The sequence below is a fragment of the Centroberyx affinis genome, unplaced genomic scaffold (genome assembly GCF_046629955.1).
Source record: "Centroberyx affinis isolate AG114_WGS23_722 - 3 ecotype Tasmania unplaced genomic scaffold, CSIRO-AGI_Caff_v1 ptg001948l_1, whole genome shotgun sequence".
NCBI classification, from domain to species: domain Eukaryota; kingdom Metazoa; phylum Chordata; class Actinopteri; order Beryciformes; family Berycidae; genus Centroberyx; species Centroberyx affinis.
The window spans coordinates 336,267-360,379 of record NW_027280305.1 but is presented as its reverse complement, the minus strand read 5'-3'; the positions used below and the strand labels follow the sequence as shown (position 1 = coordinate 360,379).

Here is a 24,113-nt window from a genome sequence, read left to right as displayed (position 1 = left end):
GAGTGAGCAAACAGGCAGTTATCCTCTCAGATGCTCCTCTCAGTTCTCACTATCTTGCTCTTTTTTCTTCTCTCTCTGTCTCTCTATCTGACCTCTCTTTCTCTCTGTCGCCATGCAAGTCCTATATCCTTGTAAGCAGAGGGAGAGAGAGAGAGGTGTGTGTGTGTGTGTGTGTGGGGGGGGGGGGTGATGGGGAGAGAGAGTAGGAGGCAGGGGGAGGTGGAGCTAGTGAGTCTCTGTCTAATTAAAAAGCAGAGTATGTACAGCTGCAGAGAGCAAGAGGGAGAGAGAGAGGGGGGGGGAGAGAGGGGAGCACGGAGGAGTGAAGTGATCCAGGGGGTGGGGCCAAGGGACAGGGAAGGAACAAGCAGTCACTAGGGGGTGGAAATTAAGGGGGGGGGGGGGGGGGTAGAAAGCAGCCTGTAGTGTGAGGTGGGAAAAGCGAAAGAGAGCTGACAGGACACCAAGGTCAGCTGGAGAGGGCTGAAGAAAGGTCATAAAGAGAGAGAGAGAGAGAGAGAGAGAGCGAGAGAGCGAGAGGAGAGAGGAAGAGGGAGGAAGAGGGAGATAGGAACAGACAGGTAGAATTATTCTACAGATATCTCCCATATGAGCGGGGGCAGAGCCAGAGAACCGTGACCAGCAGGATAATAGAGACACATGGACAATGGTCCTCTGAAGTAGAGCCAGATACACAGCAGTGATAGAAGGTTAAACAGCCTCAGTGCTGTAGGACCTCTCCAAATCAACTCCATGTTGCTTTTCTTGACAAAAACACAGAAGCCTCTTTACTGAGGTAATGATAGAAAAATGAATTTAGCTCTAGCTGTACGCTGTAATCAGGTCCTTATTTGGCTTTGTGTGTGAGCGTGTGTGTGTGTGTCCGTGCATGTGTGAGTGACTGCATTTGTGCCTGTGTACATGTGCATGCAAATTAAACAGCATAACGCCAAGCCATATTAGATAAATTGTGTATTTTTTTTATTATTCAGTCATGCTCAGGGTGTTATTCTGCTGAATTTCTCACATGAAAGAGCTAGGGGTAAAAATGCTGTTTTTGCCCAGGCATGTTGACTAGAACAAATTGATTTTTTTTTCTTATTGTTGGACAGCGGCCTGTCATCCCTGTGGCGGCTGTTGTCACCTGAGGCTGGTTAGTAGAAACCACTCTATGGAGAAATAGTTGGCTACTGGGGAGATCGCGAGATAAAGTATACACCTAAACGCCTTGAGGGCTGAGACATCCCATCCCGTTTTATCAGCTCTGATCACTTATCTTGTCTTATCTCCCCTCTCTCTCAGACATACACTAACATTCCTGTGCATCTCTTTATCAAGATGTTCCACTTTCACACTTTTAGACCCCAGTAATGGGCGTCATCATCTGAAAATGTGAGCAGAAAGACTTGGAAGCTGTAAACAGTCTGGGAATAAAATGGTGATGACAATAGACATACAGTACAATCCCAGGGAAAGGGGACAGACATTCCCATGTAATTGAATGGGAATTGAATGGGTGGCTGAGTATACCCATGAGTACACAGTCAAAGCGCTCGATAACTGCCATGCCTTTCACCTGGAAATGCAACAGGCTTCATGTTTAAACAATGCATATGCACAAAAAAGTGAGATTTTACTGTCCTATAGCCACCCCCCACAGCCCCAATACTATTATTTCAGTATTTTGCATTATGATATATTACTTCTTCACTAGATGTTTCTGTTGGATCTTTGCTCTAATTAGCTTACTCATCTCTCTGGTGACAATAGGCGTTTGTCCCTGTCTGTGACTGTGAGCATGGTGAAGCAGCAGGTGGAGCAGTAGAGGAGGACAGACTCTATGAAGCTTCTGTACAGGAGGCGCAGTAGGTGGGGTGCAACAGAGAGGACCTTGAGTTGTGATGTGATGCTCCTGCAAACAGTGCTGCCCCTTGGTTTCTCATAAATTGAACCATCTATTAAGAACTGCAATAAATTAAACACTTACAACTGAGCGACTTTAATACAATAAATAATTATGTCATTATGGGTATCATTTTCATGGGCAATGACATACAAGGACCGCTTTGGTGCTGTTGGAAAACAGTGGCAGACTTTGGCAAGAACCTGTATATTTTTTGTTAATCTGAGAAATACTAACAGAAACATGTTTATCTTTCAACTTGTTTGTGTAAAAAGGTCATTATTACTGATAGTACACAACATTTTACACAGGAGGTCCCAAGACAAGATGTCATATAGTAAAGCTGTTTGTTTTTTAGCTGTTTGTAGCTGTTGTTTTAGATCTCTCTCTCTCTTCTCCACGAGTCAATAGCCATCCTCTAAGGGTGAGCCCAGGAACTGTAATTATTATTTATCACACTAATCCAAAGGCTCCCTGCATATACTGTAGCCAATCAGATTCTGTTTTCACAGGGCGTGCAGAGCCACCAAAGGAACACCACTAGTTTTATTGGCACTCATTAATCAGCCTCCATGTCTACCCAGCTACAAAAAGTGAATTTTAAGCAGATCCTTTAATGCACACTCAGATCAAGTCATCAATCATAGCCTAATACAAGGTTGTAGGATAGGGGACATGTCTAATGGCAAGATCTAACTGTGGCCATTACCTGAAAAGGTTTTATTATTTTGCTATCTCACAGTGCAAAGCATGATGGATGAACGGGATGGGCAGTCATTTGCTGGACCCTGAGAGCAGCTGGCATCTCCCTCTTTGATCTAGGCTGGGCCCAGGACATTGTCAAAGATCTTAAGTTCTTTTGATGAATGAGGGAACTTTTCTGCTTTGTTTCTGGGCCGAATAATGACTTTCTGAGACTGTCCTCTTGTCTAGAAACAAGGCTGGAGGTCAGATGAGAAATGCAGTTAAGCAACATAATAAATGGACGAGGAGATAGACTGTGAAAGTAGAGAGGTTTCTGGCTGGTGCCTGATGCTCAGGGCTGCCATGGACCAGAAAGCACAGTAACAGTGCATCGCATCACTCATAATGCTTGATCTTCTTGTCTACCTGACCACCTATACTTGTGAGTGATGTGTCTATTGAGCATCATCAGCAAAAAGCGAGAGTGTAAAAAGGCTTGAAGATCTTAATTAGTTGTAGTACAATCAGTATGATTCAGTACAGCATATGACAGTTTTAATTTTGATGCTGGTATGAAATTGCCTCAGGACATGGTGCTTTTTAACAGGTCTCTCCACCAGGTGGTGGTGTTGTCCTTAAAGTGTTGGGCAAGGCTGCATTACTATAGACACATTATTTTGAAAATGATTCAGAAGTAAAACTCACTCTGAGAAACAATATTTACTCAGTTGGCCCTTAGGAATGTGTTTACTGAATTGTTATTTTTAATGAGGAGCAGAGAAAAGGGGTAAAACATGATGAGCTCAGTTTGTGCACCAGAGTGGTGCACACCCGCGTGCATTGTGTCCCTCTGTCTCCGAGGGCTCTTGGCTACATGAATGGAATGCGATATTGAGTCTGTGCATGAGAGACGCTGCTGATGTCACTGATGCCAAGCTTCTTCTTAAAGGAATGTCACAGCATAGATGAATCACTGGCCATAGGGCTCATTAGATACAAATAAACAAGAGGACCAAGGAGGAACACATCATTGTCAAACTAAATTATTAAATTCTTTAGTACCAAGGTCCATGCTGTCCAGGTAATAGATATAATGTAGGTGAAAGGGTGATGCAGCAAGCATGAACCACCTAATGGTATTTGGCTACATGGAGTCCACTCAATTTCATATTTTTAACCCACACATCAGCACACACTTACAGTAGGTTTATCCCTGCTTCCCAACATCGCATTGTTCACTTTGTTGTATTTTGATGTCAGATATGTGCTGTTAAGTGCAAAGACAGCAAAGCACTCCCTCCATTTGGTTTACTAGCAGTTTGTGCACACTCCATAAGTAAATATACTTTTCATGTGCCAAATAGTATACAAGTTGGTTTGCATCCAGTGGGCAGCAATAAGGATAGATGTGCACATTTTGCTGGGTAGACATAGGCTGGCATAATATCATTCATATATCATCATAGATCTAAGGAGCCCGGGAGGTGATATGGATGTAATTTTTTTTATAAAGCGCGTGCGCGTTTTAGTAAGTCGTACGGGCGCTTTACTAAAGCGCATGCTTTTGTGCTGGCGACGCTGTCCCCCTGCCCAACGGCATTTCAGAGCTCAGTTAGTGCCTGGCCGGGCCGGAGCTCCACTTCAGAAAGCGGTAAGGTGCATGAGTAGCCTAGTTACATATTACAAGTTAAGAATGTGTAGTTATCTAGCTATTATATTACACTTGTGAACTATTTTACTCATTGAAAGTACTGAAAGCATTTAGCAATGGACAGCTTCTTTTTTCAGATTGTGATTGTCAGCTAGCTAACTTACAGATTCAGAACAAGTCAGCTAACGTTGGCTACAATGTTTGCCTAAACTTGATCTAGCTTGCCAGTTAACTAGCCACATTCATCAGCTAATAATAACTAATGTTAAATGCTTTCAGGATTTTCTCCATGAATATTTGCAGTTCAGTGCTCAGTCTCTAGGTAAGCAAACTGGCTATAACTGGGTTAATGTGATACCCTGCTGCAGTAGCTATTTGTCGTGTATCTATGGAAGCGTAATCCATTCACTTGAGAAAAAAGAATTGCCCTGTTTTTTTTAATTAACGAGATATTTATCTCAGAATTCTGAGAAAAGTTTTCATGAAAAAAAAAATTCTGCTCTGTTTTTCTGAATTAATGAGATAGGAATTATGTCCGAATTCTGAGAAAAGTTTTCATGGAAAAAAAAAGTTTGCTCTGTTTTTCTGAATTAACAAGATACCTCAAAATCCTGCGAGAAGCTCTCACCTGCATGGAGTAGCCTATAGTTGCAATACCATCTCTATTACTTAAAGATACGAGTATCTCCCAATGTTTCAAACCAAAAGCTAACTGGATTAAACTAAACAGGCGGGACATGTTTGCTTCCATGAAATCGAGCTCTCAAGTAGGAATGAGAGCTTCTCTTGGGATTTTGAGATATCTCATTAATTCAGAAAAACAGAGCAAAATTATTTTTTTTCCATGAAAACTTTTCTCTGAATTCTGAGATAATTATCTCATTATTTCAGAAAAACAGAGCAGAATTATTTTTTTCCCCATGAAAACATTTCTCAGAATTCTGAGATAATTATCTCGTGAACTCAAGTGAATGCATTACGCTTCCATATATATCTATTTAGATTCATTGTTAAAGTAATGTCTGTCAGTAGGCATTGCTGCTACACATCATTCCATAATGTTAATGTGGTAACGTTAGCTAAAACAACACTTGTTGTAATGCTTTTTTTTATGAAAATTAGTGAATACAGCAAAAATGGGACTTTCATACTTTCATACTTTGTATGATTGTGAAACAGGTTTTAAATTGCATTCTGTGTGGTATTAAAAAGGTCTTAAAAAGTGTTAAATTTAAACTCAGTGAACCCTGCAGAAACCCTGAAGATACAGCTACGGGTCATATGAATGGGGAGGTCTATTTGTGGAGCGATGTTGCGAGACTTTATTGACTATCTTTTCTCTTTATCTTTTCTGTGTAGATTCTGACACACACATCACTTCAGAAAGTGAAGAGGGATCAGAACTGTCTGGAGTCCCATGTTTAACAGCTGGTGTCCTGTCTGGAATTTAAACATGGTGAGGACTACATCTTTTTGTTGAGTTTACACCACACACGCACAGTGCTTCTCCTACAAATATCATCATCTCTTTCTCTGTTATCATCCATACCTCCAGACCCAGGAAGATGCCACTGCCACCAACCCTGTGACGCTGGCCCTGCCTGCCTTGCCCAGCCTATGGCCTCTGCTGCCAGGGCTAGACACCTTGCACACCACATGCTGGAGACACTGTGAGTGGCAGGCCATTCATCCCCATGAGTTTCTTTGATGGAAGGATTTGATGGATCAGTGCATGATGAATCATCTGTCATTAAAGCCTCATCTCTTCCTTAATGTTTTCATCTGCCACCTGGTGGTGTGTGGCTACTCCAACGTCTGCCTAAGCTACGGCTATGGAGGACACACCAGCTACACACACCAGAGTGGTTCTGTTGCCAGGACAAATGTCCCACAGGCCTCTGCTGTCTGATCCAGAGCCCCGTCTGAGACTGATAGACTGATAGAATATGTGGATTGATCTGAGTGCCCTGGGAAAGGATTCCTGGGAGAACCAGCAATAGAAAGAGCTGTATGAGCACTGAACTCTTACAATGATTTCCAGGACTGATGCAGCCCTAATTCACCATTAACTGCAAACAGAAGATTAAGAGGTATAGGTAGCATTCTCATTTTGTATTTATTTTGCTTTCAGTGTGCATTGGAAGCAGTTATTAAAGGTTATGTCCTCTTGGGGAAAGGAATATTTAAAAACAGTCTTGAATGATTTTAATATTGTCACCTGAACTTTCTTTCACTAATATTCTTGACTTTCTGTTAACAAAAGACTTCTGTACAGATTATGTGCCATATGTATTGAAATAAGTATGTCTGTTTGATTAGTCAAACAATTTTCATCTGTTTTATTTGGTATAGCAACGACATCACAGTATACTGTAACTACCACACAAAAACCTACAAAGACAAATAAATCAATACTTAAACTTTGAAGTGCTTTATTTCTCAAACCTCCTGGTTTAATTGGGAACAAATAAACTGGTCAGCTGATGCAATGATGAAAACATGATGAAGATGCTGGTTGTTTCCCATCAAGTCCAGTGATCCAAAGTCCTGCGTTGCTGCAAAAACGACAGGAGGTCCTCATCCATCTGTAGGGAGAACAGTTAGGTTAGGTTAGGTTCTATTAATGGTGTTGAAGTGAGCCCAAATTATAGTTACATGTTAGAGGCATTTTATTTACACTGAGCAAAAAACATGGTCCTATTTTTGATGTATTCACTAATTTTCATTAAAAAAAGTTTCCAGCCAAGCTGCGTCACAACAAGTGTTGTTTTAGCTAACGTTACCACATTAACATTATGGAATGATGTGTTGCAGCAATGCCTACTGACAGACATTACTTTAACAATTAATCTAAAGGTGCGTTCACATCAAACGCGAAGCGAATCTTCACCTCGCGTTACTCGCGCAAGTTTGACCGCAGAATCATTTGTGTTTACTCAAGTTACTCGTGCGAGTAACACGAGTACACAACCCGCGAATACTCGCGAAAGCCAGCTGTGTTGTGCTAACTGCTTGTGCTAACTTGGTTCATAGCAAAGTACAACCGCTAGCTGGAATAAAGTAACAGACACATATTTTCAGAACTTACCAGGTATTCCAACTTCCTCGCTGACTTTTCTCCAAGCCCTCTCCGTTACGGTCTCTGTATGCCAGGAGACTTGTGTCATACAGCTCCGGGAGCCCACAGACAGCTACTATTAGCGTATCCTCCATTTTGTGATTCAACGTCAGGACGTCAGTGACATTGGGAGAATCTCAACGCTGATAGGCTTTCGCGACACAGCGTCACGTGAATTTTCCGCTCAAATTGAAAAATTTCAACTCGCACAAATATGCGACTGAGGCGAATTTTGTGTCATTCACGTCGCGTCATCCACGTCGCCCGGCGCAAAATTGATCTGTTCGCATCTTTGCATTGACTTAATCGTGCCGCGCAAAAAATTGGCTTCGCGTTTGGTGTGAACACACAGTAAGTAGATACAAGACAAATAGCTACTGCAGCAGGGTATCACGTTAACCCAGTTATAGCCAGTTTGCTTACCTAGAGACTGAGCACTGAACTGCAAATATTCATGGAGAAAATCCTGAAAGCATTTAACGTTAGTTATTATGTTAGCTGATGAATGTGGCTAGTTAACTGGCAAGCTAGATCAAGTTTAGGCAAACATTGTAGCCAGCGTTAGCTGACTAATTTCTGAATCTGTAAGTTAGCTAGCTGACAATCCGAATCTGAAAGAAGAAGCTGTCCATAGCTAAATACATTCGGTACTTTCAATGAGTAAAATAGTTCACAAGTGTAATATAATAGCTAGATAACTACACATTCTTAACTTGTAATATGTAATAGGCTAGCATGCACCTTACCGCTTTCTGAAGTGGAGCTCCGGCCTGGCCAGGCACTAACTTAGCTCTGAAATGCCGTTGGGCAGGGGGACAGTGTCGCCAGCACAAAAGTGCGCATGCGCGTACGACTTACTTACTTAAAGCGCGTATGCGACTTACTAAAGCGTGCGTGCGAATTACTAAAGCGTGCGCGCGAATTACTTAAAGCGCGCGCGCGACTTCCTTAAGGCATGCGTGTGCTTTAGTAAAGCGCGCGCGCGACTTATAAAAAAATTACGTCCATGTCACCTCCCGGGCTCCATATAGATCAGATATCTGGCACCATATATCATGGGATATCATACTCTTTGGTGTGGCCTTTTGGTGTGACTACAGGGCTCGACATTACCATTTGCCCGCTGGCCTCGAGGTATATTTCCAGACCTCCAGGCCAGTAGATTAACCTTTTAAGTAGCCTGCTCAGGCCAGAAGAGTTCAACGTCCAACGTCCAACGTAACTAGTTTGTAATTATGGTAGTTATGGTGTAACTGTTTCTGTAATTGCTGCATACTTACTAAAATAATTACTGGGTACAGTAACGTAATTAGGGGGGACAAATGTTATTGGTGCTTGTTCCCTGTAGTTATGGAGTAAGCATTTAGACCCTAAATTGTTTTATAAAAGGATTATGAAGGCTTTTATTATACATTTTAGATTATAAAATTGACATGTTTGATATTTCATCTCAATATACTGTATATTGCATTCAATAAAGCTCTTGTATGTTCAATTAAGTCTGTTACTGTGTGTTGAAGTTCCATATTTTTTGTGTATGCTATATTGTTACAGAAATGTCACCTAACAGCTGGTCTAGGGTCTCCTCTCCTAACATTGATTACCAGATGGATGTATGTTATGTATGTTTTTTTCTTTTTCAGAAAACAAGGGCTATATTAAAAGCAAAATGGACTTTCAGTGAAAAAACAGCCACATTTAGAATAAATATTGATTATATTGTTAGTAATAGAGGTAGAGAAAATGTTAATGGCCAACATATATTTACTAATTCCATTATACTTTCACTGCTTTAGGCTACAGGTTACCCATAACTGCAGGAATAAAGGTGTGTTTTGATGAAATGCGCAAAGACACTAACAGTTGTGTGCAAATAAATGTATTCAAATAAAATGATTCAGTTGTTCAATTGTGTAAAGTGGATAGGAAGATGACAAGAGTTCAGTGGCCTGCATGTGAGAGGGAGTTCAAGCAGGGCTTTGGCTCATCTCCTTCTGTTTAGCAGGTCTGTTGGAGTGGCGTCTCTGCTGTTGCAGCCATGTTGTCAGCAGATTTCTTGTTCTTCCGCCGGAATATGTGGGATAGCCAAGTAAAGAAGCCACGCTTCTTCTTCTTTGGTTTTGTTGACAGGCTGTCTTTGGCACTGGAACTCTGAGGTCCTGTAGGTTTGACCAGTTGGACGGGTGAAAGTGTCTTTTCCAGGGTCAGACCGGACAGATCCTTGGTGTCCTTTACAGTTTCAACCACAAGGCTTGGTAGAGCTTTGACCTCAACCTGGATGGCTGGAGCCTGGGACTCCTGAAGCAGGTTGGTTGATCCTTCCTTGAGCAGGTGAATCAGGGTGTATTCAGCAGGAGAGACGGGGAGAACCTCCTCTGAGGTGGAGATACTGTCAGGTCCAGCAGAGAGGACAGGGACTTTTGTTCCCTCACAACATTCAGGTTGATGCAGGACGGTCACAGAGCTTTCAGCAGCGACCTCAGTCTGTGCACAAGAGTCAACTGTTTCCCTCTTGACGATAAAAGGACATTGTCCATCCTCCTTCTCCAAGTCCTGGAGGGACAGCATCAGTTTAGAATCAGCTTTGACGATTGGCTCCCATTCATCAAGATAATCTTGAGTAGGGGCATGGTGTGCAGCGCAGGCAGCCATAAATGTAGAACTCACTGATGAGGAATCATAGATGTGCTTTTCGCTAAGTTCCTCCTCCTCCAGGAGGACTGAGAGAAACTGCATCAGGTGAGAATCAGTGCTGCTGACAACAGGTTCCCATTTGTCAAGCTGGTCCAGAGTCGGCCCATGCTGTGGGGAGCAGTCAACTACAAATCTAGAGAGATGTGATGAAGCGTAGAAGAGCTCCTCACCAAATCCCTCCTTCTCCAAGTCAAAGTGGGATTTGACCAGTGGCTCCCACTCATCCAGGCAGCCCAGAGTGGCTCCACAGGGTGAGCAGCAGTCAGACACAAATTCAGATGTGTCACATGGGGGAGCATAGAGGTATCTCTTTCCAACTGCCTCCAGGTGGTAGTCATCGTCAAAACCATTGGGGGAGTGCTGAAGCAGCCTCAATCTCTCAATGATTTTGAAGTCATCAGTCATTTGAGCCTCATGGGATGGAGCCTCAACAAGGCGGAGCAGGTTGGCTTGAACCTCAACATGCTGAGCTGGGTGGATGGATGCTCCAGCATTACCTAACACTGTGTCCTCTGTCATGAGAAGAGACTCTTTCTCTGTGGGAGGAAGGTCTCCTTTGTCCATATCCAACAGAAGTTTGTATGCTGATGAAGCTGTGCTGACTATTGGTTCCCATATATTGAGGCTCTCAAATCCAAAAGCAGGTTTGGAGCCGAGACCAACAGCAGACTGAGGTGAAAGGTCACAGTCGAGCTCAGCAGTCACTCCAGAGAAACTAGAGGCTTCAGCATAAAGGTACTGCTCCTTATTCAGGACTTTCGCAAACATGCAGTTGATGTTTTCATGGCGATTGTCATTAAGGGCATTGAGTTGAGCAACCATTTGCATGGATGCTGAAAGAAATGCAATGGCAACATCTTAATGAAACAAATAACCATGAGGCCACCTGATGTAGCTTCATTCAAAGTCAACATGCTTCATCATACCTTCATCTTATGCCTTTCATCATAGTTTTGTTTCAACAACAAATCTAACTGTGAATTTACAATGTACTGTAAATCAAACTACGGAAGCACTGGACACAAATGCAAATCCTTCAACACAAACAACTAGTCTATCCTGACTGTCTGTCTCTTGTTTGTCTGTTCAGCAAAATCCTCTGTACTAATCTTTTCCTGTTAAATAACAAAAATATAAATACATGTGGCTTACCAAGATGGGAATCACTCTCCATGTTTTCCTCTCTAAAAGGTAGATATTGTTGATGTTTCTCCAAATTAATGTAACGTAAGTTTTCTGTCTCAGTTTGCAGGTGAACACCGATCAGAGATGAAACTGTGAGTCTGTCTCTGTGTTCAGGTCAGTCTGTCTTTATGACACTGACATTCTAAATTCTATGAACTCTGCTGCATTCTGTCCAGCTGCATTATGATTCATCAGATGAAGCTCAGGCTCCAGTAAACTTTGATGACAGAGATGTCTCACTTCGTACATGGTTTATAAACTACACATGATTAAAAAACACATAATGAATATTTGGAATCTGTATTAAGATACCATATTTTTTATGTGGAAAACATTTATTTATTGCTAATTCCTATTGCACCCTTCACTGTTTTAAACAAGAGTTACCTCACTCTAATCTTACTACTACCTACTACTATTACTATTATATATTACTATTACCTATTACTACTACCTACTATCATATCTGAGGGGATACTTAAGGAAAATAAAAAGAAAAGTTATTCATCTTCAAGTCAGCTTTTCAGGTGTAGAATTTCTTTTTTCCAGAACAACCTGCATCAACCCATGTAGTTAATAGAAACATTGTAGCACTTTACAATGGCCTTTTTCCAGTGCATGAACCTTTAAGCACCGATAACATTTGTTTTGTCCCCTAATTACATTATTGTACCCTGTAATTATTTTTTAAGTATGCAAAACACATACAAAAACAGTTACACCATAACTACCTTAAATCTCTCATAATTACAAAATTGTTACCCCTTAATTCCCGGACTTCTTGGTTTGTTACCCTGTAACTACAGCATTGTTATTTTATTAGTACCCCATAATTACAAACTAGTTACACCGTAATTAGCGGGCTGTAAAATAAAGCGTTACCCCAATTTGTGCTGTTGCCACTGAATCCAATCCATACTATTGTCATAGAATCTAGCTCATAGAAAATGAATGGAGGCAAATTGGTCGCTTAGTGAATTCGCACCACGAAAAAATTGAGTCAACACCAAGTGATGATGACCTGCTTTTGCTCAGTAAAGAGGAAATAAAGAAATATTTGGGTACACCCATTACTGAGGAGGAGGAGAGAGCATGGAGAGTTTCATTGTATTGTTTTTACTGTTGGAACAGCTGGCATCATGAGGAACAATTTCAGAGAGCCAATTGAGCCAGAGAAGAAATAACGCTTCATTTAAGGAAGTAAGTCCAGTTTGTTTGAACAAAGTGCCAGCTGCATGCAAGCTGAGCGCCTTGTGGGTTCATTCAAAATTTGTGACAGGAGTGGGATAATGGAGCTTATAGCGTTTTACTGAAGAGTTACTTTATTGATTACATTATTGATTTCCGTCACCAATACGCACAGTTGTTTTGTCTTTATTTCAACTTGTAAAGGCAAAAATAGGCTTGAGCATTGGCCAGAGAGATAAATAGCCTGTAGGCCTGTATTTTAGATTGATAGATGCTGGATGGACGGACGGAGACAGACTGTGTTATTTATACATAGGAAACATACTGTATAGGCCTTCTCAAAATTTTCTTGGAGGTGTAGATGTTTGGTGTTTTACTAAATGATTACACATTAAGCTCATCTATCATTCTCTATACATTGTCTGTGTGACGTTATCAACAAACGTCATCTTGGTTGATGAGATGTGTCGTGACGCAGGTGAAACATCGCAAAAATCGACCTTGGTTCGAAAAAATAAATGCCGCAAATTCGCTCAGCGAAATTCTGTTGTTGATATGCAAGGTTGCTTTGACTGGATATAAGTTTTAAAAATATTACTTAATGGTATGCGCTCTACTGGTTGAGCCACAGAGGCGCCCCCTTCCAGCCTACTTTAATGTAACTGTTTACATTCATCAGAGCACACGATTGTTGTGAAATGTCATTGTGAAATAACGTTAACGTCATTGGCTCAGTATGTACCGCTGGGTATTTTGACAGGAAAGAAATTCCGATTATAATTTTCTCCTCCACCATGACAATTCAGCTGTCGATCCAGCCCAGTCCCTGGCTGCCTGGCTGTGGTGCCTCTTTCCCTGAGACGCCACAAATATTGCGTTCATTTGCAACAGCTCAACCTTTTTGCCGCCTCGCTAGCCCGATTCGCATCTCGAGATATCCCAATATGCAGTGCGCAGTGACCGATTGCTTCTCATACACAATGAATGGAGGCGAGTGCATGGTGAATCGCCTGCAAGTACATTCAAAATTTAAAGATGAAATTTAAAGATTATATATGAATGCATTTTCACTTTAATAGGCTATGTTTAGGTGTTTTTGCTGTTTTTACTGGAAATATTGGCCCACTTCTTCTAATCTATCTTTTGCCTGGGTTTTGCTATTTTTTCATGTTCCCCCAAGTGGTTAGATTACATTTTTGGTTTAGCTATATGCTCCTCTACTGTTTTGTTGTCACATTGTGGAACTCCGTGGACAAGACTGATGATGAAGATTGATGTCTATTTCTTACTCATGTCAGGTGCATTCATTTAGAAAGGTGATCAAACTGGTAAAGGCATCCCATAGCCTACATACACTAAATCACCAGCATTCCTATAATATTTCTGTAGGGACTTAAAGTCTGCAGTACTATATGATCTTATTATAAAAAATGTTTTATCTCCTATTGTATCACTATAATATTTCTGTAATATTTCTATAGGGACTTTAGTTTTGCTGTACCATTCTAAAAAGTTATTATGGTATTATTACCATATAGTTCCTTTTCATTTGGGGTAGCTACGCTAAACGAATTAAATGGACACCTTCCAGCCAATCAGAATAGCGTATTTTCCCAGGCCATCTTATATTATATTTAAACTGACCAAGGCCATTTGAGCCCATGTGCTCACTGTATGTTACAGCACAAAAAACTACTGTGGCCAAGGGACAGTCTATTTTAGGGCACATATCGGGTCAGCAAATCGCCTCATGCCCATTGCTGCTGTGGCTTTTTACCTGCTGAACTCTAGTGTGTTTTGTTTACCTCTTCCCTCCTTACACGTGGGGAGGGAGGAGAGGGAGGGAGGGGGAGGGCGGCGGATTAGCGCAGCGTCGGTGACCAGTGTCCTATGACTACAACAACATAAGAGTGATTGAAAGAAAAGCGCAGGGCAGAACCCCATTTTCACCTGCTTGTCCTCCTCGGTCGGTGTCAGCATCTCTCCGCCGAGCTCCAGCCACTCAGTCCCCGGCGTTCAAGCATGTCTTTGTCCGGTTCGCAGACACCAGAGGACGGGCTCTACGGTAAGTGATCGTGATGCACGCACCAGGCCATCGATTTGCTGTTATATTGTGAAAATATATATGTTAGTGTCTTGTCAACGATGACATAGATGGTTTTTTGCTTAGCTGTAGCCGTCTTTTAGAAGCAATCTCTCTCTCTCTCTCTCTCTCTCTCTCTCACCATCTATAACGCAGATTATTATAAAAGCTTCATTTTACAAGCTTTACTCCATCGATCGAATTGCACTCTCATTTTTCATCTTAATGCAAATTCAAACCCACTGAGTGAATAATGTAAGCAATGACCCCAATTCTGTCGTTCAGTTTGTTTACACGTTTAGTGCGGAGATAGGCTACCACAGTCGCTCAATGATAGGCTACTAACCTGCGTGGCAGACTTAGGGCAGGTGTGAGAGGAAGAAAGCACTGGCAGTTTTAGTTGTCATTGTTGTTGCCACTGACACCGTCATTGTGTAAACGGATTCCATGACTCACCTGTTTGTATCTCTATAAGCCAATTAAGCTGTAGAGATTTCCTGACGCTTATAGCTCCAGTGTGCTGCGTGCTCATTGCTGGACACATAAGAGGTGTTGGGTAAAGAACCATGCATTCATAACATGGTATAATAAAAATTTATTGTATCATACAACACTTGCCCATATGACATAAAGCTGATCTGGCAACGGCCCACATGAATGTGTACAGGATTGCACCACAGAAACTGATGGTGGTGCTGCAGAAATGGCGACAGATACAGAAGTCAGGCAGCAAGGCAGTTGTTATGTCATAACTCTCTCTGTGGAAAAATAACTGGGGCAATGACACAATTCCCCCCCCCCCCCAGCTCTCTGCCCACTCATGTCACTGTCCCCGCTGCCACTGTTTACACGATTACACTGTGTGATAAACCAGAGAAAAAGGCCAAATGAGAGAGAGATGAGAGGAGAGGAAAGGATACTTTGATAGGGAGAGGACGGAGGTGTTGATTTGTGTAAATGCTGGCCGTCCCAGGGAAGGATACAGGCAGCATGACAGGAGTGGCAGAGAGGAGCAAGGGGGAGGAAGGGAGAGGGTGAATGGCTAATCTCTAACAGAAATAAGATCTTACGCAAGCAAGCACGCTGTCAGCCTGGGTTAGCCCTGCCCCACTGTTTGGCTGTGGGTGCGTGGACGCCTGCATGCTTGCGTGTGTGTGTGTTTATGTGCATGTGTGTGTTATTGTGTACTCCGGCCTGCTGTCCCTCTTGCATTCAGCCCCTCTCAGGCGATCTAATGCCATGTCAGGACATCCGTTGTGCTGCTTACACCTCTCACCATATGTCAGCACACAACATCACACACCTGCTCCCACTGTCCTCCCCACTGCAAAGCAATAGGATAACAGTATAGAGGAAAATCACACCAATACACATCTGTGCCATAATTTGTTTCCCAGTGATAGGTCTTCTGCATTCAGCATAGTACGCACAATGCAGGAGATTGTCCAGTGATTATTAACACAAATTTCACAACAAAACACACTCAGAATGACTGAAAATATGATATGCTGGAAGAAAACCCGAGATACCAAGCAGATAAGCCACCATGCTGTCTCTGTTTTTGTGTTGAGAAGCGCCAGTGTAAGCACTCATTAGCAAGTTTAGATTTGATTACATCCCCTGGCTCCTCACCGGCTATTAAATGTGTGTCGTAGCTTACTGTTTGCTGCGTCCTTGCTGACTGCTTGGGCATCCTGACAGATCATACTGACTGTGTTGTTTATACCTCAGGCTCCTGGGTAGAGCTGGAGGAGCTGATAGCAGCCGTAAGTCGCAGGGAGAGTCTGGCAGGGCCGCAGGACAGTATCTCCTCCGCCCTGCAGGGGGAGCTGGAGCGAATCCTTCTGGAGGCACAGCTCGAGTGTGAGAGGAGTAAAGACAGGTAATGAAGCAATTTGATTGTGTGTATTGTGTTTTTTGTTTTGTTTTGCTTTGTTTTGTTTTGTGGCTGGGGAGCTATACGGTGAGCTGTAAAAAAAATAATTAGCACAGTAATGAGTTACATTGAATTTTGTGTTTTTCACAAAATATGTTTATTTTCTCTGTGTTTATTGTTTGATACATTTAACAGAAATATAGTATCATTAAAATATGGTCTGTTCTTATCTTGAAATTGAAGGCATATATTGTAAATGTCAATTTGTTGTCCGCAGTCCTCCACAGGTGGTGACTCCGCAGACCAGTGGTTCCCCACGACCCACTAGTGAGCAGGACAGTGATTGTGTCACCATTCAGGTATTCCTCTATCGCACTGACATGTGATGTTTACCAAGTAACTTCACCTTTGTGTTCTGTTTTCCCAATATATATTTGGTAGCCTGAATGGCCTTGAGATGTTGCTGTCATTCAGTTACATTTCATTTCCTGAATTTCCCCAAGGGGATTAATAAAGTGCTATCTTATCTTATCTTATCTTATCTTACTTGCATCTTGAGTCCAAACACAAACCATTTAACCAGGAAATCTTGACCACATGCAACAAGGGACCGAAGACGGGATCTGATGCAATGGCTTCCTCCTTGACTATGTACAAAACAGATGCATGTGAAAAATAGACACTCAGAAGTTTGATTTTGTTGTTACTTTGAATTTCACAGAAACAGAAAACGCCATGTCCACGTTTTCACGTTGGAGACCAAATTTCAAAATAAGACTGATATGTGGAAAATTCCACTTGCACTGTAGGGACAACTTGGTTCTTGGTGGACTTGAACATGCTGTTTTCTATTTCTGAAACCGTCTTCGACCGGTTGCTTCTTGCTGCATGGTGTGTCAAGATTTCCTCAACAGATTTACTTGGGTCACATATATTTATTTTGTGATTTGTAAATACAAATGAATGTCAGCGACCTCTTGAGGCTGTTCAGGCTAATATCATTGTCTTCATCCTAATTTCCTCTTGACTGACCTCCCTGACAGGAGGAAGGTGAGCGGCGGGTGGACACTGACTGGGTATGGGATTGGTCCAGTAGACCTGAAAATATGCCACCAAAGTAAGACCTGCTCTTTTGAAGCCATGTATCTTTTTGCTGTAAGCTACATAATATCTCATTTAAGTGTTGAGAGACATGTGAATCACTCCTAGTTTTCTCTTTGACTGCAACACTCTTGAGATTAAATCTTCTGTAACAGAATAAGTTTGGCTTTCATGGTCTCAATACTCCCCATTCTGCACTTTCTACTCCTATCGAGTTCTCTTTCCCTCTGTCTGCACATCTTATCTCTGACTCATATCTCCCTCTCTTTCTCTCTCTCTCTCTCTCTCTTTGTCTCTCTCTCTCTCTCCAGAGAGTTTGTGTTTCAGCACCCTAAGCAGCCGGGCTCTCTTAGTGTAAGGAAGACAGAGGTGATGAAGAGGGGAATCTTCTCCTCCGATGTCCTCCTCATCCTTGTTCCCTCTCTGCTGGCTTCACACCTGCTCACACTGGGAGTCGGGTGAGACACACACACACATACACAAACAATTTGCTATTTAGTGTCAGTCATTTTCTGTAGCAAATGCATTACAATGCTGCAACTCTTCAATGTGACAAAATCAATAAATTACAAAAAACAAATTAACTGCTGCTTTCTCCTCTCTTTTTTAGGATCTACATAGGAAAGCGATTGGCTGCCTCCACAACTAGCACGCTGTGACATGTGCTTTAGGGCAGCGCCCCCATTCGCTAACGGCCCGGCCAATAAGGTCACAGTCACCCTCTCTACCGCACTAATTTGCCCCCTTCTTTCCTCGTCATGGGGCAACCATAGGACCCTGCCTTTCTGTACCTCTGTCTCTCTGTACATCTGTCTGTCTGTCCATCCAGCAGCACTCTGCCAGTGTGTCTTTCTGTCAGCCTATCTGTCAGTCTGTGCTTGTCTTAGGGCCCAGGGAGTGGATGGATCCTGACCAATGAGTCAGACTGAGGTCACTTTTACTCTCCCACAGAGTAACGCTGATCTCAACCCACTAAAGCATCATCGGAGAGGAAAGATTGTCGAGATACGAGAGAGAGGAGAGAAAGAGAGTTTTGCCCAGCGAGAACAATAAATCTCTTTGTTAGGGGGAGATGGACATGGATAATTGGTGACGGGGTTTATTCAAGTGTGATGAGAAAGACGATGTATGGTAGTCTTTTTGCCCAAGATGTCTGTCATCTGTCAAAAGTTATGATCGTCCATAAGATTGAGCTGCTAGGAGTGGTTCTTGGGGTTATTCTGTCTATCTGATGAAGAAGAAGAGTGTTAGATGGCTTGATGACAATAGTAGTGGCTCTGGTTGTGCTCTTTGTCCCGTAAACCAATTCAATATTTGATCTCTGACTATGACAATCATGACCCCATTAAACTTAACTCCTCAAAACTTTTATGTGCCTCTTTGGTCTCTTATTCTTAGTTTTCTCTTCCATTCAGTACAGCATTGGGGGACATTTATTCTGGCAGTATGTGGTATATAAAGTTTTCATCTCAGGGAAACTGAAGCATTTTCAACCAGCAAAGCACAGGGATTTGCTGAAGTAAGCTTAGGTTGTAATTTATAATGTATGTCTACCATATTTTTTTTCTTTTTAGCTATTGCAGTTTGGAGATTACCTGTATGAAGTCATAGAAGACTGGAAAGAAAGACTGAACCATTTACAACCTACTGTATACTGTTAGCAAACTGCATGATAAACCACAACATCTGTTTAAAATTGAGCCGCATTACCATATAAGGTGAATCACTGCAAATCACTGTGTTGATTTGGCACGGTCAGTTCCTTGGGCTACTATTTCCCTGGTGTTGACACACCGGTATTTAAATAGCCAGACTCATTCTCTGCCAATGATGACTCTTACTCTTGTCTCACCGACCCCTTGCTCAAATGTTATGACATCACACCAGCCTGTCTCCTTCCATCTGCCTTTGTCGTTCCTCACCTCACGTAAGTCTTCCTTTTCTCTTTTTTTTAACAAGCGGAGCTGCTGCTCTGACCAGTCAGGGATTTGACGTTTTATTGCTTTCCCATAAACCAGAGACCCGTTTCCTCTTACCCTGTTTAACATCTCATGAAAATAGCTGGCTTGGACTGGGACAGAGGGTCTGAGCACACCGAGGTTTTGCCGTGCTGCCTAGTAAGTAAATTACCCCCATTTGTTGTCCGGCCTGACCAAGCCCAACGAGTTTATCAGCCATTAGCAGGGTGTTTGATGTGCGGGGTCCTGCTGTGCTTGTTAAGCTACCTCTAGACACACCAAGCTGACAATGCAACAACAGCCTGCCTTGGCAGAGCACAAAAGCACCTGGTTTCCATTCACACACACACCTACATGCACACATGCAAACCATGCCCAATACACATTATGGGATCACGTTTACACAGCTAGAATCAAAAAGAAAGCCCTGCACTTTGTCGGAAGATAAAATGTTTATGTGTGTTTCTGGAATGCCCTTTCATGAGCCTGCCCAGTCTGACTGCCTTTGACCCATTTATGTTATGCAATGTTACAAATAGTGTTTAAGTGAAATAGTGATTTTGAAGTTAGATTTTTTTTCTTGTGGCTTGTGCCTGATTCCACCCCCCAACCTTTTATCCTCGGGTTCCAGCAAACAGGCAGTCACAGGTGGGACAGGGCGTTGTAAATCACCATGTTCTCACACAATTACACACCCTATTGCTGTGCACCCAGGGGACTATGGTCACATTGCAGGGAAAGTTACTAATAGTTTATATACTTAGATGTCAAAGGTTAAGCAGCAGACTTTCAGATACATGTTCGAATATGGTGTGAACATTTTTAAAGTGTGTGTAGTCGGTGTTATAAAAGAAGTCCCAATCCTCACCCGGTGCTCTGTCTCCTGTAACCATCAAAGGTAGAGAAGACTCCTAGGACACAATACTGAGGTCTAGACACCCTGGAAGAAATCTGTTCATTTCCTGAGCTGCACTTTAGAGATCGGACATCTGTCTCTCTGGGAAATGCATTATCTTCCCGCTCCTATACTGCTAGACAGGAAATAGAGGGTCTAGTTTCAAAGAGGTTGGATCTAACAAAAGAATTCTTTTAAATTGGCATGTCGTCCATGCCTCAACATTCAAACAAGGTCACTAGTTTGAGCTCCCCTCTCAAGTAACTCCACTTTACCACATGTGGCCCACTTCCTCCCCATGATCGATTTATCATAAGGAACAATAGCCTATAATTCCATATAACAGTATGACATACTCCTACTCCACAATCAGAAGCATAATAGCATATGGCTCACCAAACAAGTACACTCCTACACAAGATCCAAACCACTTTCACTATGAGTTCACATACTGTAGGCTTAGATGGTTACTCTCATGCATAAAAATTACTCAAATTCTGTTACACATTGATATGTAATGTTAATTCTGTATTTGCATCAATAAATACATAATTAAAGAAGGCTTGCCACTTTAGATATAGTAAATTTGACATTCAGTATGCACAGAGGCAACAAAGAAACATTTTCAAACACAACCTTATGACGAGTTCAATACTCAACTGCCTGCATTTTTCATCCGCTCTGCCACTCTCTTGTGAACACAGCAGCAATTTGACTAATCAACCACACAGTTGACAAGGCATCAATGGGGGGGAATAGGCAGAGTGAAAGAAGTTCCTGTGTGTACAAGTATGATTTGGTGAATGTTTCCTTCTTTTTTTCTTTTTTTTTCCTGTCATGTACCCAAACACGTGCATGCCTGCTTGCATCTGCCGTGCCAGATTACACACCAGGAAAGGGTAATAATGGCTTCCATGTGCTGTCTACCCTCTCCTCTACGTAGTCTCCTCTCTCTTCCTAGTAGCAGTCAATCACGCCCGGTGTGACTGGCACAGACGTGGCCATGAACTGCGTCTGAACAAATGACCCAGTGTGCTCTGCCACTCGGCGCTGCTGTTTCCCAGTGTACGGTGGACCTTACTAGCCCAGACATGCTTGGCTCAGTGTGCCAGAAGTATGAAGGATTAATGAGAGCACTTGGAAATAAACTCAAAGGAGCACAATGCAGTGCTGTTCATGTGCTGTGTAAACAAGCTGCTCAAGGTGTGTTTTGTCCTCACATCCTCAAGCAACTGTTTGATACAATTTTTGACACCAAGAATCATGCGCTGATATACAGAGCTGTTTGAAATATGACATCTTTTCCAGTATATTTGAATTTTCTTACATGAGTGTAGTTGTATGTATGCCGGAATGAAGAGGGGAAATTGTGGTAAAGGGAAAGCAGGAAAAGTGAAAGAAAAAAGGAAAAGTTTGTGTGGGTGTGAGTGAGTGAGAGAGAAAGAGAGAGAGAGAGATTTACAGAGCTGCATGGCTGACTTGGTATCAAGTATATACAGTACATAGATGATTTACAGCAGTCTCCGTCTATGGGGTGTGTAGGTGTAGGTGAGAGATGCACTGAAGACGGAGATGGAGTGAGTGTTATGAATGTAGCCAGCTGGTGTGTGACTGGAGTAGAACAGAGGAGGAGCCGTTGGAGAGTCCGTGGTCTGAGAATGAACTCACCGATTGCATATGGCAAAACCATCACTAGAGCTTCTGCCGGTGGCTTTGAGGGGGCCTTTGTTAAATACCCCTGAATAACACTGAGAACTAAAGTGAGACACTGAAACCACATTGTTGTTTTAGAAATGATACGTTTCCCCATCACAGTAAGGCTATTCCGAGAATACCTTTATGCACCTATCATCAATCTCCTTGTGTAATAACCGTGTTTTTCCAAGAAAAGTGTTCAGGTTATGTTACAATGTCCACAATGGAGACCATTTTGAGTGATTTTACAGAGAGATTTGAAGGCGAGCAATTCGGTCAGGTAAATGGAATTGCTAGAACATTGCAGCAATTTCACAAGCATCCAAAAACAAAGTTTTCTTGGTCTGTTTTTAAATGTTAGAACAATCATATTTTTGTCCCCTTTTATATTTGTCCCAGACTAATAAATTGTTAAACTCACATTCAACTCACAGAGCTATATTTTTGCTTCAGGTTTGGTTGATTTCAGTCAGCAACCCACGGCCAAAGAGTGAATACATTTGTAATGAGGAGTGAATTATTTCTATAAGTTTTCCTTTGGACATATTAGCTCAGAATATATTTTCTGATTAATTTTGGATCCATAACACTCAATGTATAATTTGTATTCATGCCTTCTGTGCTGTGCTAGATGTTTCCAGGAAACTTGACATCCTTATCCACCATGACATACCAATTTGGCTCAAGAGTAGGCAGACTAAATAGCCTGGGTTCCTCAGGATGTGGGTCCATTTATTAAGCCTCTGCCTTGGGTTCAGAGTTACAGTCAGTCTATAACAGAAACTCAGTCAAGTTTAATGCTGTAATTTTGGGTTTGGAGTGAGTCCCTCCTACCAGACAGGGATGGGGGTTTGATAGATGTTGCGATTTTAATTAGATGTTGGACCAAACCCCTCTGCCTTACTGACTGGCTACTGTTGTGTAACTTCAGTGCAGACCTTGTAAGGCGTTGCACCCCAGAATCTAATGAGCACTTTACCACTCAGCACAGTAACACAGAGACTTATGGTCACCTCCAACTGCAGTCTGCCATGTTGTAAAAGTCTGTTCCCTAACAGCAAGACAGAAAGAAGCTCTTTTCACTTTTATGTGTGATTGGCGTTATATTTCTTTAATACTGTAATTTCTGTGGCAGCAACAATGTAGTCACACACACTTTGTGTTAGTATATCTTTTTCTATTATACCAAAAAAGACAAGGGAAACTCGCACATTGATGAAAAAATGAAAAATCCCAAAAGATGTTTTGGTCCTCAAACACACCTGGTCTGATAGAGATAGAAATAATAATTATTCAGTAAAGCTTGTACAATAAATGAGGAGATACATACTAGGGAAAAGGCAGAGGAAAATATACAGTACTTGTAGTGACAGTAAGTATAACTTTACTATACATGAATCATGCATATGAAGTTTTTTGTGTATGATGCCATTGACAAATATGTAAATACAATGAGCTATTCAAATGAATTTACAGTAATCCACAAGCAGAATAAGACAAACCAAAATAATGTGAATGTAAAATAAAATCTCAATTATATAATCAGTTTAGACATACATGGATGCTGAGTTTAGATGATAAATGTGCTAATATGCTTGAATAATGATGAGAAAGAGGGTGCAAGGCCAGGCATGTACTTTCTTTGAACCTAATGTTTCTCTGAAACATGTTCCTTTGTTTTGTTACAGACCTCTTTGTTTCCCATGCGTCATATTATGTATGCCATCAATTGTTTCTACATCAGTTGGCCTTTTTTTAATCATTCATTTTTCTTGTCAGTTTCTATTGTTTTCTTCTTGTTTTCTTTTTCAGTTCAGGTTTTGAACCCTGTACATCTGATACCAAACACTAATTGTTAGACCTCCTCTGAGAGCACAAACGTCATGTCTCTTTTAGGTATCATGCTACATAAAACCACTATTACTTTTTGGTGTCATTGTGATTACAGCAATGCTAGGATATTTTGTGTCTGTTACTAAACAAACTAACAGGATGGAGACAAGAGTCTGTTAAAGTTGTGGCATTAGCACAAAAAACAGAATCTCAGAACCTCTCATATCTGCACCCAGACTAAAAATAGTC

At 41.8% G+C, this 24,113-nt stretch overlaps 1 protein-coding gene across 1 annotated transcript; it reads left to right on the top strand.

Moving 5' to 3' along the window:
• The first annotated feature begins 14,367 nt into the window (after positions 1-14,367).
• LOC139653693 (BCL2/adenovirus E1B 19 kDa protein-interacting protein 3) lies at positions 14,368-18,820 on the top strand. The gene is made up of 6 exons (XM_071530628.1): positions 14,368-14,488; positions 16,238-16,388; positions 16,660-16,741; positions 17,426-17,499; positions 17,795-17,941; positions 18,094-18,820. The coding sequence occupies exons 1-6, from the start codon at positions 14,446-14,448 to the stop codon at positions 18,140-18,142; spliced, it is 546 nt and encodes a 181-aa protein (XP_071386729.1). The 5' UTR covers positions 14,368-14,445; the 3' UTR covers positions 18,143-18,820.
• Positions 18,821-24,113: the final 5,293 nt, after the last annotated feature.